The sequence below is a fragment of the Polypterus senegalus genome, chromosome 15 (assembly GCF_016835505.1).
Source record: "Polypterus senegalus isolate Bchr_013 chromosome 15, ASM1683550v1, whole genome shotgun sequence".
Lineage (NCBI taxonomy): Eukaryota > Metazoa > Chordata > Cladistia > Polypteriformes > Polypteridae > Polypterus > Polypterus senegalus.
This window is the reverse complement of record NC_053168.1, coordinates 487,294-502,164: the sequence shown is the minus strand read 5'-3', so window position 1 is coordinate 502,164 and position 14,871 is coordinate 487,294. Positions and strand designations below refer to the sequence as shown.

Here is a 14,871-nt window from a genome sequence, read left to right as displayed (position 1 = left end):
AAATCAATCGGAGTTTCCACTGAGGGTTGTTATACACGTGGAAGGTGAACTTGGAAAGCTGCTGACCACAATGGCCGCTCCGCCCTCTTCTTGATTGTGTTCCTCAGTTACGGACAGGAATGGTGACAACGGCGTACGGCTGCCAGACACTCGCGGACCCCACGTGACGAAACGATTTGAAGAACTTGTTGAGTTCCCACAATAACCGCAGCATCTGACGTTGACACACTGGCAGTGAAGGTGAAGTCAGGTACATTCTGGTAACGTCCCTCTTTGTAACTCGTCACCTAACAAGTGCAGAGACCATCAAAATATACTGACAGGAACACGAGGACCTGCTCAGTGACGGAGCGGGGGGGCTCATTTATCAGTCTCGGGCACGAGAGGGGGAGGCAACAATGAGAGGACCCCCTAAACAGGAGTGAATGGGTTAACAGGTGGAGGAGGTCACTGACATTTGTTTTGTCACTTGTCTACGCTCAGTGTCACTACTGGTAGCATGAGGCCATACCCAGACCCTACAGAGCTGGCACAGGATGGCAGGCACATCAATACCACGTGGCATTGCCAGAAGGTTTGCTGTGTCTCCCAGCACAGTCTCATGGAGGAGATTCCAGGTCACAGACGGGCAGTTTCTCTAGGAGAGCTGGACTGGGCCCCTCATAGAAGGTCCTTAACCCATCAGCAGGACCACCGGAGGAGCAGGATGAGCACTGGACCAGCAGGCAGGCCACTGGTGTGAATGTCTCTGAGCAAACAATTGGAAACAAACTTCATGACGGGGGGCCTGAGGTCCCGACAATATCCTCTAGTTGGCACCGTGGAGCTCGATTGGCATTTGCCATAGAATACCAGAACTGGCGCCCTGTGCCTTTCACAGATGAGAGCAGGGTCACCCTGAGCACACGTGACAGACGTGAAAGGGTCTGGAGAAGCCGTGGAGAACGTCATGCTACCTGTGACATCGTTCAGCATGGCCGGTTTGGTGGGGGGGGGTCAGTGATGGCCAGTCTGGGGACACACAGACCTCTACAGGCTAGACAACAGTGGGCACCACAGGACTGCCATTGGACCCATCGTCAGACCCTATGCTGGTTCCTCCTGGTGCACGACAATGCCCACCCGGCCTCATGTGGCGAGAGGATGAAGGAACTGATACCACTGACTGGCGCTCACTCGCCTGACCCCTCTGGGTGGGACATTATGTTTGGGTCCATCCGACGCCAGGAGGAGATCCGCCAGGACACCATCCGTCGTCTCATCAGGACATGTGGGAGCCTACAAACTACGGAGTACGATTTGGAGTTTCGCCCAAGTGGACTCGCCCGCCTGCCCCCTCATTTGGTCCCTCTGTCATTTCCATCTCTCGCTCCTCACACGTCAGCATGGATGGCCAGCAGGAGTTTTTCTGTCGTGTTTTCCAGGCGTTCCTTTCGTTTTTTCAGCGGTTTCTAAAGCTCGTCGTGCTTACATCCTTTCGAAGGTGAAGGTTTCGATCCCCAGGGCTCGGTAGTGTATTGAGGTAGAGAACTCGTCACTGTCCCTAACCCTAATAGACTTGTGACGACGTTCTCCCTACAGCTGTCCACGTGTCTTTGAAGAGATGTCAGGTGCGCATTGTTCTAATGATGCCGTTGTCTTTTCTTTCATTCCAGTGCCACTACTCGATAAGCAAAGCTGCCGCCTTCCTTGGGATAGGCATGAAAAATGTTTATGCAGTTTCATCGGATGAGAGGTATGAGAGGGGCCGTTAAAGCAGGTCGATATGCTGTTGTGCTTGAGCCTGTGGCACATCAGTCAGCTCTTTTCCGTGTGTAATATTGTATGTAACTGAAAAGTCTTAAATCTGTGTCCTTTAGAGGTAAGATGATACCTGAGGAGCTGGAGAAACAAGTCCAACGAGCCAAGAAAGAGGTGAGAGATAGAGAGGCAATACCAGGGATGCTGAGGTTGCCACGTATGACCCAGCATTTAGGAGATGAACACCAAGCGCCCATTCAGTTAGAGATCTGCTCTTCCACGTAGAGAACAATTCACCGTTAGTGTTACGTCGTCGGTGCTGAGAGCATCTTGTGAACCTCTGAGACCTGGAGCTGTGGACCAAGTGACATCAGACTGGGCCTCTCGGCCAGATGTAAAGCAGTGGCCTGCCGCCTGTGTGTTCAGATCGGCATGGTGCTCGGTGGCAGACAGAAAACGAGTGTGTGAAGCTCGTCTGTGGTCCGCCGTCAGCCCCACGCTCTGACTCTTGGCTTCCCTCTCGGTGACCCGCTCCATGCCCTCACCCAGCTCACCGCGGGCACTCCTCTTGGGACTGGAGAGTGGTCCCCCTCCTTGTGCCCGCTGGCCTCTATGGTAGACGGCCTCGGTCATCACAAGTGCTGTGTATCGGTGGTCTGCTCGCAGCACTCGTCTCCTGGTCCTGGGGGACTCTTGGTGGTGAAGCGCTGAGCTGCTGAGGTCATATGCTGTCACTCGTACCCTGTCGTCCCTTAATCCAAGGCAATGGCTTCCACAAAGGATTAGTAGCTAAGCAAACCTTGTGCCCTGTACACTTGTGCAGGGTGGGCTGAAAACACACAAAGCCAGGGGGTCTCTGCTGTGCTCTTCACTCCAGTTGGCGCTGAACGTCAATAATAAACTGTCCAATGATAATGAAATAAATAAATGAAGAATGAGTGTTGCCATCTGTAGGTCCTCGCCTTTAATGACTTCCTCCAATGTGAATATGACCAGGGCTGTCCATCTCCGAGCCTCCTGGGGTTGCCTTCCTGTTACCTTTCATAAATCACGTCACTGTGACAAATCTGTAGTGCATGCATTTGATTAAACTTTGTGTTGGAAAATGAATTCAATGAATAAAACAAAGTACGTGGGTGGCATGGTGGCACAGTGGGTAGCGCTGCTGCCTCCCAGTTAGGAGACCCTTAAGGGTTCGCTTCCCGGGTCCTCCCTGCGTGGAGTTTCCTCCCACAGTCCAGAGACATGCAGGTCAGGTGGATTGGCGGTCCTTAATTGTCCCTCGTGTGTGTGCCCTGCGGTGGGCTGGCACCCTGCCCTGGGGTTTGTTCCTGCCTTGCGCCCTGTGTTGGCTCCAGCAGACCCCCGTGACCCTGTCGTTAGGATACAGCAGGTTGCATGATGGATGGATAATAAAGTACCTAATTATGTGGTCAGTAAGGTGGCCCAATCTAAAGGATCCCCCTAATAAACCCGCACAGCTGCTCCAGCTCTGTAGACACGACACGTCTGCTTCTCGTCCTCTTATCTCGTCCTCACGTCTTAATGAGAATCAATGAATTCATTGACGTGTCCAGACTGTAGCAGAGAATGGACGTACATACTGAGCGGTGGGCTCAATGAGAGAGGAGAGCCGGAGAGATCAGCTCAGCTGCCCCCCTTGACATTCGGCGGGTGGGTCGTTAGGTGGACCTCAAGGTGTTAAAGGACCCTGGGAAAATAGTGTGGGGGGCAGAAAGAATTAACGAAAAGATTCATTAGGGTGGGAGGCCTGGATTGTGTCAGGGCCACTGCAGCAGAGGGGAGGCCGGGTGGTTGGGGGCAGCAGGGGTGACCACCCGCTCCGTGAGGTTCCCGTTGGCACTCAGGAACGATGGTGGGAGAGGGATGTCGGGCGCGTGAGCTGCCTGCCCATGGACGCGGTGGGTTGGTTGGTGGTGCCCTCTGTAGTCGAGGTGAGCTGCGGAGGCTACAGAAACTGGAAGGATGTGCTGTGGCGCACGTGAAGTTTGATCCTGACTCCGTTGTGATTTTAAAAGCTTTTAAACATTTTTATTTGTTGGGATTTGAACCTCAACATCCTCTGTTTTTATGAACTGGTTATTTATTGAAGACTTTCTGCTCTGCACTCTTAGACGCTGCTTTTGATCGTTTTTAAATGAAACTGCGCTGTGCACTTTGCTGGTTTGAGACCTCATTGTACACGACTACTGATCGATGACCAGGGTTTGTGAAAGATGCCAGCTGTGGGCACCCCGGGGCATACCAAGTGCTTCTTGAGATGCTTCAGGACTTCATTCTCAAAACACCCTTAATCCCGCAATCCTTCCCAGCCAAGCTTTGCCCACCTGCTCCCCTCCAGTTCCCAGAGTCAAGTGGCTCCTTTTGTGCCGGGCCTGGGAGCAACTCCAGTGCCATGACACGGCAACTGGGAAGCACTTCTAGATCAGGCCGGACCTCTCTAGAACAGGGAAGTCCTCTGCCAGCTCCCAGCACTCTTCTGAAGTACGACTCCCATGCCACCCTGTGGGTGTCCAAACCGGAGCACTGCCACCTGTCCTGTCAGACTGCTGTTGGCAGGTTGTCTCCCCAGCTCCATCCACTGTGTTTTCTTTCTGACTTGGAAGGTGAATGAGGACATCCCTCCCAAGGTGAACATCCATCACCATCATTAGAACAATCTAGAAGCGACCAGGCCATTCAGCCCAGCAAAGCTCACCATCATCCTTCCATAATGGCGGGCCTCTCAGCTAGGTAGGGGACCACTCTGTCCTTCTCCGTCAGGCCGCCAGTCCATCCATCATGTCTAGCACATGGCCTGGAACCACGAGTGTGCATTTCTTGTATTGTGATTTGGGCTGAGGAGAGTTTTCACCGAGTCCTGTAAAGATGGGAGATCGGAGTACAGATTGAAGGAGGTGAGCAGTGGCCGACGTGTGCCATTTTAAGAAGATAAAAACTAAGCTGAACCAACAAACCTAACCTAACAGTATTGCAGGATTGTTCTCCTTATTTTCCGTAGTGGTAAGTGTGCAAGTATGTGTTGCCTAAGATTTAATTTTGTAACAAGTAACCCCGTCTTGTGATAGCGAAGCACCGGACGCCAGGCTGTCTGTCTCCTGGCTGAACTGGCATTTGGCAGTTGGATGATCTAAGACTGGCTATCAGAAAGTCACGAACGAGACTCACTCGCAGCTAGTCCTGATCTGCACAATTTGACAAACGCACTGTGCTGGATTCTCCGCTGATCTTGTTTGCCGAATATTTTCTGGCTTAGACAGATATTTTTTCCCAGCACCCCATGATGCTTTGCAAGGCCAACATAAGATCACGGAGCTGTAGCAGCCATGTGCAGAACTTTAACGCATGTGCGTTGTGAGGTCAGTGCCAGTCAGCTTTGGGCATTTGTGATGTCTTGACCCCTTCAGTGTATGACCCTTGTGGAATACAGACAACTGGAATGTCCCCATTTCTGCAATAAAACACAGGCAGGAGAAAGCGTCAATCGCTATTCTTTATCTAAATCTCTGAAGAGGTAAAAAGCGTATTCCGTGTTAGTCACGTGTTAGGCACATTACTACAACGTGTCCTCTGTGCTCTGTTTAGACAGTTCATTGATTAGGTCGCTATCCTTGAAAAAGAATTCATCACATATTCCGAAAACTTGGGTACACCCGGTGGCTAACAGGACGTGCCAGATGTTGACACCTTGATGGCACAACTTGATTGATAGTCCTGTTTGTTTAGGATGTACGTGACTTTTTGAATGTATATTTTTCATTTTTATTTTGAGGAGCTGTGTGAACCTCAAGAAGAAGAGAAAAGAACTGTTTTATCTTGGTAGTGTAATATATATTTATTGTTCTGCTTCCCCCTATTGTGTTATTAATATGTAGCCTTAGAATGTCTAACCTCACAGACTTACCACTCTTTATAAGGTATTATTGTATGTAACTTCTCACCACCTTCCCTTCTATATCTATAACCTCAGGCAATTAGGTGTAGTAAAAAGACAAGCAGGAGTTAAGTTACACATAAAATAACGTATCACTGATATTAATACTCATAAATAATAACAGAATGCAAAGGACATTTGAATATTGGCAGCCATACAACCTGATCAAATGGTGATGTGTAGCTCAGGTGGCACCCAGACTCGTAGTTACTTAAAACGTCTCAAGTTAAGGCATCACTGGTGCTCAGCTTTCTTCAGAACAGGCCTCAAGCTGTGCTCTTCATTGTGCTCTTCTTGTCAGTTCATGGTGTGATGGTCTTCATCAGATGTTAGTAAGACAAAGAGAGATAAAGCAAGCACCTTTGTGGGTTTTCTGTCCAACCCCTACAGCCAATAGGGTGTTGTGGTACTTGAAGGCCTCTGAGACAAGCCAATCCTAAACAGCTATACCTCAGACCAATGGGGGAAATGGAACATCTTAATACCTGCACCCCCCCAGACCATATGTTAAACATCCTGTGGGGGTTGAAAGACTTTAGCAGAGAAACAGTCGCCAAACTGGTTTAAGACCCATCCTCTCCCAAAGCCTGTCGTAAAATCACAAAGAGACTCAGTCGTAAATGGGGGCAGCCAAACACGAATGCCTCTCACCAAAGTAACACGAAATTACATTGCTTTGCTAAAATTATAAATAAAGACGTACAAAACATTTATCAAGTTATATGCAAACATCACATGACAACAAGAACAATTGCCTTTATATATCTACAGGGTGGGCCATTTATATGGATACACCTTAATAAAACGTGAATGGTTGGTGATATTAACTTCCTGTTTGTGGCACATTACTATATGTGAGGGGGAAAACTTTTCAAGATGGGTGGTGACCATGGTGGCCATTTTGAAGTCGGCCATTTTGGATCCAACTTTTGTTTTTTCAATAGGAAGAGGGTCATGTGACACATAAAACTTATTGGGAATTTTACAAGAAAAACAATGGTGTGCTTGGTTTTAACTTAACTTTATTCTTTCATGAGTTATTTACAAGTTTCTGACCACTTATAAAATGTGTTCAATGTGCTGCCCATTGTGTTTGTGTTAACAAACAAAACCACCGCTATTGGTCTGACACTAACCCACATTGGATAGATCCCTCCAAGACTGTTGGGACAAAATAATTGATGGTATGGTGTGGTATATGGGGTTCAAAGATAGTGGGGCCATTCTTCATCAATGGAAACCTCAAGGCCACTGGATATGCGAAATTGCTACATGATAATGTGTTTCCCTCTTTATGCACTGAAGCTGGCACGTTCCCTGAGTTTTTCCAGCAAGATGGTGCACCACCACATTATGGGTGTCGGGTCCAAGCATTCCTAGATGAACAGTTTCCTGGAAAGTGGATTGGTCGTCGTGGGCCAGTTGAATGACCCCCAAGGTCTCCCGATCTGACCCCCTTAGACTTTTATCTTTGGGGTCATCTGAAGGCAATTGTCTATGCTGTGAAGATACGAGATGTGCAGCACCTGAAACTACGGATACTGGAAGCCTGTGCTAGCATTTCTCCTGCGGTGTTGCTATCAGTGTGTGAAGAATGGGAGAAGACAATCCAACACAATGGGCAGCACATTGAACACATTTTATAAGTGGTCAGAAACTTGTAAATAACTCATGAAAGAATAAAGATACGTTACAACCAAGCACACCATTGTTTTTCTTGTGAAATTCCCAATAAGTTTGATGTGTCACATGACCCTCTTCCTATTGAAAAAACAAAAGTTGGATCCAAAATGGCCGACTTCAAAATGGCCACCATGGTCACCACCCATCTTGAAAAGTTTTCCCCCTCACATATACTAATGTGCCACAAACAGGAAGTTAATATCACCAACCATTCCCATTTTATTAAGGTGTATCCATATATATGGCCCACCCTGTATATATAATATTATGATCCAGTTTGGTACAAAACAGGAAACAGTATTAAAAAAAAAGGTTATCCCGTAAATATAGCACTTCTCTATATAGGAGTTATTTAAAGGACAATAAATACATTTTATCATAGTGAATAATCAAATAACAGCATCAGCTTTTAAGCATAAGCTCAGAAGGAGAGGAGACATGCAAGGTGATCAAATTTAACAGTGCAGTGCTTTCATTTGAAGGGGACCTGATGTGACCTTACTGAGAACATTATGAGTTCTGCCGTGGCATCTCTAACTTGAATCCCCACGCAGTGGCAGCACAGTGCCACATAGCTGATTGGCATGCACAGTTAGCCATGTGCTGCTGCTGCTGTGATCCAAAACAAGTGCTACCCTTCCCATGAAAGAAATAATGATAATAATGAAATGTGTAGTGCTGTTTACAAGATGTCTCTGTCTTCGTCATCAAAGAAAAAAGTGCAAAGCATCTGCACAGATACTGGAAATAAAAAGACTTCCAGCTCTGTTGACTTGAGACCCCCAAGACTAGAACTCCGTGAGCTCAATGATGTATACACTATATATATATATATATATATATACTTATTTGTAGCCGTTTGTTTCATTTTCATTCCATCTGTGTCTTGTGTCGTTTGAGGCATGGTGACGCAGTGGTTAGAACAGCTGCCTCATGGCTCAAATCACTTTTTTGCCACAATAATTATCTGGCATAGTTGGCAGATGCTTCCCTAGCCCTTGAGGACAATTAAAACAGCATTGCGTCATTATGATCACTCAGAACTTCAGGGAGGGCCCCGAGTTGTGATGTGTTAGTCACGTAATAATGAAGCGACAGAAACGAAACAAATCCAGTGCATACCTTGATAGACATGTAAACGATCCAATCACATTCGGTGTTGCCTTCTCCTCACGAACGCTCATCGACATGGCGCTGCAGATTGGCAAAGGTATCCACAGAAAGATGATGGCTGTGATATCCTGTTCAGTGTGCTGCTGTAATTGTGTGTTATCGTGATACTCCCCTCCACTTACCCTTTACCGAGGGCTAAGTGGACTCATCAGATTTGTTACCGGGTTGGTCTACGGTCGACCCTTAATATTATCACACACACACACACACATCGATATGCACACACACAGACCCTAAACTCAACGGTACCCCATGAATGACACACACACACACACACAGCTGGTTAACCTTTAGCACTTTAAACCACACGAGTGCTTTAGGAATAACACAGCCTGTCACTCTCAGCACTTCAGGAGACTTACTTATTATCATCATGAACAACATGCGATGTTTAATGATATTTCAGACCTAAATATTACTTTGGGTCTACAAGAATACATTTAAACATACAAAGGCTCAACATCCTTGACTATTGGCCATTTATCAACCCAGAATGCCTTACTTGATGTCCTGTTCCCTACTATTGGGTGGAGCTCACACCCTCAGGCTTAATAAACCTCAAAAAAAAAAAAAAATCACTCAAAAAGCAGCATGGTATTTATTACAGGAATAATAATAATAAAAGTAGGACAAAGAATAATAGAACATATGACTGGTAGTAAAATCTGTATATATAAAGTCTTTAGAAACATTAAAGACGACCAGGATGAATGTCACAGGCGGTTTGTGATCTCGCACTCGCTGTTGTTCATGAGGTGCTTTTCTGATGATCAGACGGAAACAGCCACACGTTACCAGTGCCCTCTCCTGACGTCTTCGTCCCCTCTTCTTCCTCCCTCCTATGTTGCTCTTCAGACGAGGCATATTTATTATTAAAATTCTACTGGAGGTTTTACAAGATGTGACTGTTAGATATTCTGATTGGCTGGCTGTCGATATGATGAATGAATTCACTCTCCATTTTTTTCCCCAAACAGTAAAACTTTTTTGATGTTGCCTGAGGTGTCGCCATGTCTTCCTTTCCCAGGCTGTAAACCAATTTTGCAACTTGTCGTCCCAGATGCCCAGGTTATAAACTAATTGATAGCTTTAGGCGCCAGCATGTCTTCCTTTTTTTGTTGGAACGGCTGTTTTAAAAGTGAGGATGTACAGTGGAACCTCGAGATACGACCACCTCTGTATGCGAGAAATTCAAGATAAGAGGAAAGTATGAGCGAAAAATTCGGATCTAAATACGAGCATTGGCTTACGTAACGAGCCACGAGCCAGGCTGTTAGTTATGCGTGACGCGTTTCCTGATCCGCCTCGACTCGGGGATTCACCCAAGCTGACGCTGCCAGCCCGCCAGCTCACTCAGTGTTCCTTGTTCTCCTGTAGCGTGAGGATCCACGCGTTTGTGCGCTTGTGATTTCATTGTTTCGCTGTAGCAGTTCGCCATATAAGCGTATCCAAAAATATTGCGGACATGCAGACGGAGAATAGGAGATGATTGCCCTCAAGAGGAATACTAGGGTGTTGTACTGTGTTAGCCATTATGAATGTAGAGAAAAGCCAAGTGAAATGACACCTTTTATTGGCTAACTAAAAAGATTAAAATATGCAACGTTTGATTACATCTTGCCTGAAGAAGGGGCCTGAGTTGCCTCGAAAGCTTGCATATTGTAATCTTTTTAGTTAGCCAATAAAAGGGGTAATTTCACTTGGCTTTTCTCTACCCTCAAGAAGAGATAGAGAGAGAGAGAGAGAGAGGCGCGCGCACGTGAGCGAACAAAATAAGGAGAGAGAGAGAGGCAAGCGAGTGAGTGAGAGAGATAAGGAGAGAGAGAGAGGCAAGCGAACGAGCGAGAGAGATAAGGAGAGAGAGAGAGAGGCAAGCGAGCGAGCGAAAGAGATAAGGAGAGAGAGAGAGGCACGTGAGCGAGCGAGAGAGATAAGGAGAGAGAGAGAGGCAAGCGAGCGAGCGAGAGATAAGGAGAGAGAGAGAGAGGCGAGCGAGCGAGAGAGATAAGGAGAGAGAGAGAGGCAAGTGAGCGAGAAGAACCATCAGCTCAGTTGTGATCACATGACGCTCAGCAGACAAAGTGTATCCATACTACTCGTATTGCAAGACATCGCTCGTTTATCAAGTCAAAATTAATTTAAAAATTTAGCTCGTCTTGCAAAACACTCGTAAACCAAGTTACTCGCAAACCGAGGTTCCACTTGTATATATTATTTATCAGCGTTATTTGTTAGGAAAATTTATTTTTGTGTTGATATTTTTGGGGGTGTGGAACGGATTAACTGGATTTCCATTATTTTCAATGGGGAAGTTTGTTCTAGATACGAGAAATTCACTGTACAAGCTCAGCACTGGAACGAATTAAACTCGTTTCTTGATGTGTATCTTGATGTGTCTTGAATGCAGTTCATCTGCTGTTGTTTTGAGCAAAATAAAACAAAAATACCAAACAAAATGTACAGATTTTGTACCCCACAGCAAATTGTCCCCATGTATGAGCCTTGCTGGTATATACTTTTCCTTTCTGTGCTCACCAAGGGAGAATCCCGGAGGTGACAGGTCCATGGGACGCGGTGGCCATAGTCCCTTTGAAATGACCTGATTACCAATAAACGACTCCACTTGTGCCAGGCTGCCCCATCTTGTTGGAAATGATCTCAGGGTACACGTCAGCTATCCAGGAATACTGTGCTCTTGATCTCGTTTGGATTGCCTCGTCATTAAGACTTCAGAACTCGCGGCCCCGGCCATTACAGCCGCCCTGCAGTTTCCGTTTCTCCTTTCCCATCGACTTCAATGCTGGAGTTCGTCAATATTTCTGTCATCTGCAGGGTTCGCTTGTCAATATTTCCAGCATTTTTTTTTTTGACCTTCAGCATTTCCGTTATCAGAATTAGGTGACATTGCGAGTGGTGCCTATCGGGGGTCCGTGCTGGGGCCTCTGCTCTTTTTGATGTTGTAACGTCCATAGAGTAGGTGACCTGATAAGAATATGCCAAACCTGACGGAAGGGCAGACATCGGTGAAACGGTCCCAGGAGGACTTGGGCAGATTACATTTACTTACATGCCATTTGAATTATGACACGTGGGGAATTAGAAATATTAGATAAGAATTCAGAGTGGGAGGTCTGAACTACAGCCTATGAAGACCACCACTGTGGATTCATCATGGACTACAGAGCCGGTGGGAGGGGGATTGCACGCCATTTATGGAACTCGTCTGGGGTGTTAGGGTCCTCCATAAAAGAGGGGCTAGGCTATGGACTATGAGAACAATGGGAGGATGCGAACCTTTTCAGTTTAAGACAATGAAGATGAAGAGGTGACGGACGTGGGGTTAAGTTTATGAGGGACATTTCTGTGGTGGATCCCAGATGTTATTTATTAGGAGTTTGTCCTCAAGAACACTTTAAATGAGCTCAACAAGAGCAGTTGGAGTCTTGTTGAGGGCACATTTTACCCAAATGATAGAAAGTTCATAGAAATTGCCAAGTCAAGTGGTGTTTGGGGACCCCTGAGTTTCATTTGGAGAATCCGCAGCAGACACGCTTGTGGAGAGGGCCGAGTGGCCTGTTCTTGTCACTCTTTGATGTCTGAACATTTCAACAGAACTCTCAGAATTTGACGTGAACGTCAGCGGTCCACATCTCCTCAGAATTTGTTACTCGCTTCGGCTGAGCCTTTGATTTCGTGGATCGCGTTGGTTTGTTTTCTGGACACCACGTCTCTGGTTGTGCTAAAGAGCCTCTCACTCCCTAACGGCCACAAGCGACCAGATGAGGACCACGTGCTGCCCACTTGCAGTTCTGCCATGCTGCCTAATCTCAGCCTGTAATGGTCAGTCAGTCAGTCAGTCAGTCCAGGCTCTTTCAGCTGGTGGCCGCTGAGCAGGACCCTCTCGTCGGTATTATTGGGCACCTCTTGTGCCCTCTAGTGCAGTATTTCTGTGTTCCTGCTGTACAGTAGTCACCTGTGATATGCCAACATGCTGCCATTTAAACCTGATGAGCTGTGCTGATGGGTTGACCGACAGACGTTCTACATACGTCAGCGTCATTTCTTCTTCACCGCTACTGTTGTTTTATTCTGCACAGCTTCGTTCTTTTTGCAAATCCAGGAATTCCTTTCAGTCAGTTTAGTAGTCAAAGGAATCAAAGCGCCAACGCTTGGGGTCTTTTCTTACTTCACAGGGCTGACTCCTTTACTCGTCGGGCTGCATTTTGGTTATTAAGTGACGTACGGTGGCTGTGTGTGTGCGGCCCTTACGAGACCCCCTCTCATTCCTGTCTGTTCTGCTTTGTTGTAGGGGGCCGTGCCGTTTCTGGTCTGCGCGACGGCTGGCACAACAGTGTTTGGAGCCTTCGACCCTCTACAGGAGATTGCAGACGTCTGTAAGAAGCATCACCTCTGGCTCCATGTCGATGTGAGTTCTTGTGTCTGTTTGGTGCTTTCATTGCAGTTTGTAACAGCGAATACAACGCCGGACTTGACTACAGAGGCGCCGCCATTTAAAGTCGAGCCGAGTGACGCCTTTACTTGGCAAACTCAAAAGATTACAATATGCAGACATGGAATGAGGAGACTGGACTTCTCTGGAGAACCTCTAAGGGAGACATCTTAAGTGTCCAAAATGAACAGACCTCTCCAGGCTAAGTAGGAGAACGACGTCTGTGGATGAGGTGAGCGTCCGTCAAAGTCTTTGGAAGTTTCTGACCACTTTCTCCATACGGTGTGGCTCTGTGGTCAGGTGGTCTGTCATCTCTGGCCATTAAACGCTTGTCCCCGTTCAGAGCGTCTTGTCATGCGCTCGCCTTTAGCATCGCCGTCACCTCCCGTTCTTTCCTGCCCGTCAGCCCGGTGACTTTACATCGCAAGACACAATTTGGTTACTCGAAAAGTCACTTTTGGGCTTGGGCCAAGTGAAGCCCCTTTAATGGCTACCCAGAACGATTACGATGTGCCCCTCAGGCCCTTCTTCAGGCGAGATGGCGTCATTGGTCAGTCGTCATAACACGTCCTGCCTGAAGAAGACGCCCGAGCTTTCATATTGGAGTCTCTCTGGTTAGTCAATTAAAGGGGCTTCACTACTCACTCACTGCATCCATGATGGCTAACGCAGGATGTGTGCTAGAAACTTAACGTCTTACTTATTAAAGAAAGAAACGTCCCCAAGCAGGACAAGTCTGTGATCGGGCAGGAGATTCAGCAGGATGTCATGGAGGGAGCAGCCTGGTCAGAATAATGAGCACAAACGACAGACGGGACGCTCATTTTATCAACACGTACCGTACACTCTCAGTCAGTGCGTCCATTTGACTCTTTACACTGGGATGGAAACCCGGGCGACAGCCAGCCCAGCCCTGGCACAGACACACACGCACAGTCCTGGGTGCAAGTAAAGGGAGGTTTTTATTATAAATACCTCCAGAAATTGTCACACAAGCACAAAACTCTCTACGATAAGTTCTCTCCCCACCGCACTGCCCTCCTCCACTCAAGTGCCACCCAGCTCCGACTCACCTGGGCAAGGGGGTACGGTCCCTTTTATTACAGTACTTCCAGTGCCAGGGTGATTGCCCAATCAGTCACACAGAAGTCCAACGCCCCCAGCAGGGCTGCCCTGCCAGACGACATTTCCCAGCATGCCCTGCTGGCTTCCCACTGGGCATGGATATCCAGGACTGCTGCCATCTAGTGTGCTGGGGGAATAAAAACTCCTCTTTTACAGGGGCTGTCCGTCCGTCTCTTCCTTACGGGTCTGCGTTTTGTTTCCGTCCAGCCCATGTGACATCTGCAACACCCAAATGATTTCTATAAAATAAAAAGTCAGTCCGTCAGTCATTAGCCAACCCGCTATATCCTAAGTACAGGGTCACGGGGGTCTGCTGGAGCCAATCCCAGCCAACACAGGGCGCAAGGCAGGAAACAAACCCCGGGCAGGGTGCCAGCCCAGCGCAGGGCACAGTCATTATCCAACCCGCTATACCCTAACACAGGTCATATTCTGTTGTGCCTTCGAGTTGCGCCATCACCCTTGACATTTCTGTGCAGGTCCCAGTTGTCCATTCTCGTTGCTTTTAGGACATCTGCGGATTTCTCAGTCCTCCTTCAGTTCATTTTGCTCCATCAGCCTTTCTTCTGGCACGTTCTTTATTGACTTGGCCATCTCAGTATTTTTCCTAAACCAAATCTTCTGTTTCTGTGGACATTTTGTTGCTCACTTGACCTTTATTTGGTTTCTCACATTTATTAACCCTTGATGCTGTTCCTTTAAGATGAAGGCTGCGTTACCCTAAAATGATTCTTCCACACATGAT

At 47.3% G+C, this 14,871-nt stretch overlaps 1 protein-coding gene across 1 annotated transcript in view; it reads left to right on the top strand.

Annotated features, from left to right (window-relative positions):
- Positions 1–14,871, top strand: part of LOC120515838 (acidic amino acid decarboxylase GADL1-like) — a 101,179-nt gene that overhangs the window by 44,513 nt on the left and 41,795 nt on the right. The window contains exons 7-9 of the mRNA XM_039737166.1: positions 1,656–1,735; positions 1,860–1,914; positions 12,861–12,977. Of these exons, the coding sequence (XP_039593100.1) occupies positions 1,656–1,735; positions 1,860–1,914; positions 12,861–12,977 (252 nt within the window). The remainder of the gene's footprint in view (positions 1–1,655; positions 1,736–1,859; positions 1,915–12,860; positions 12,978–14,871) is intronic.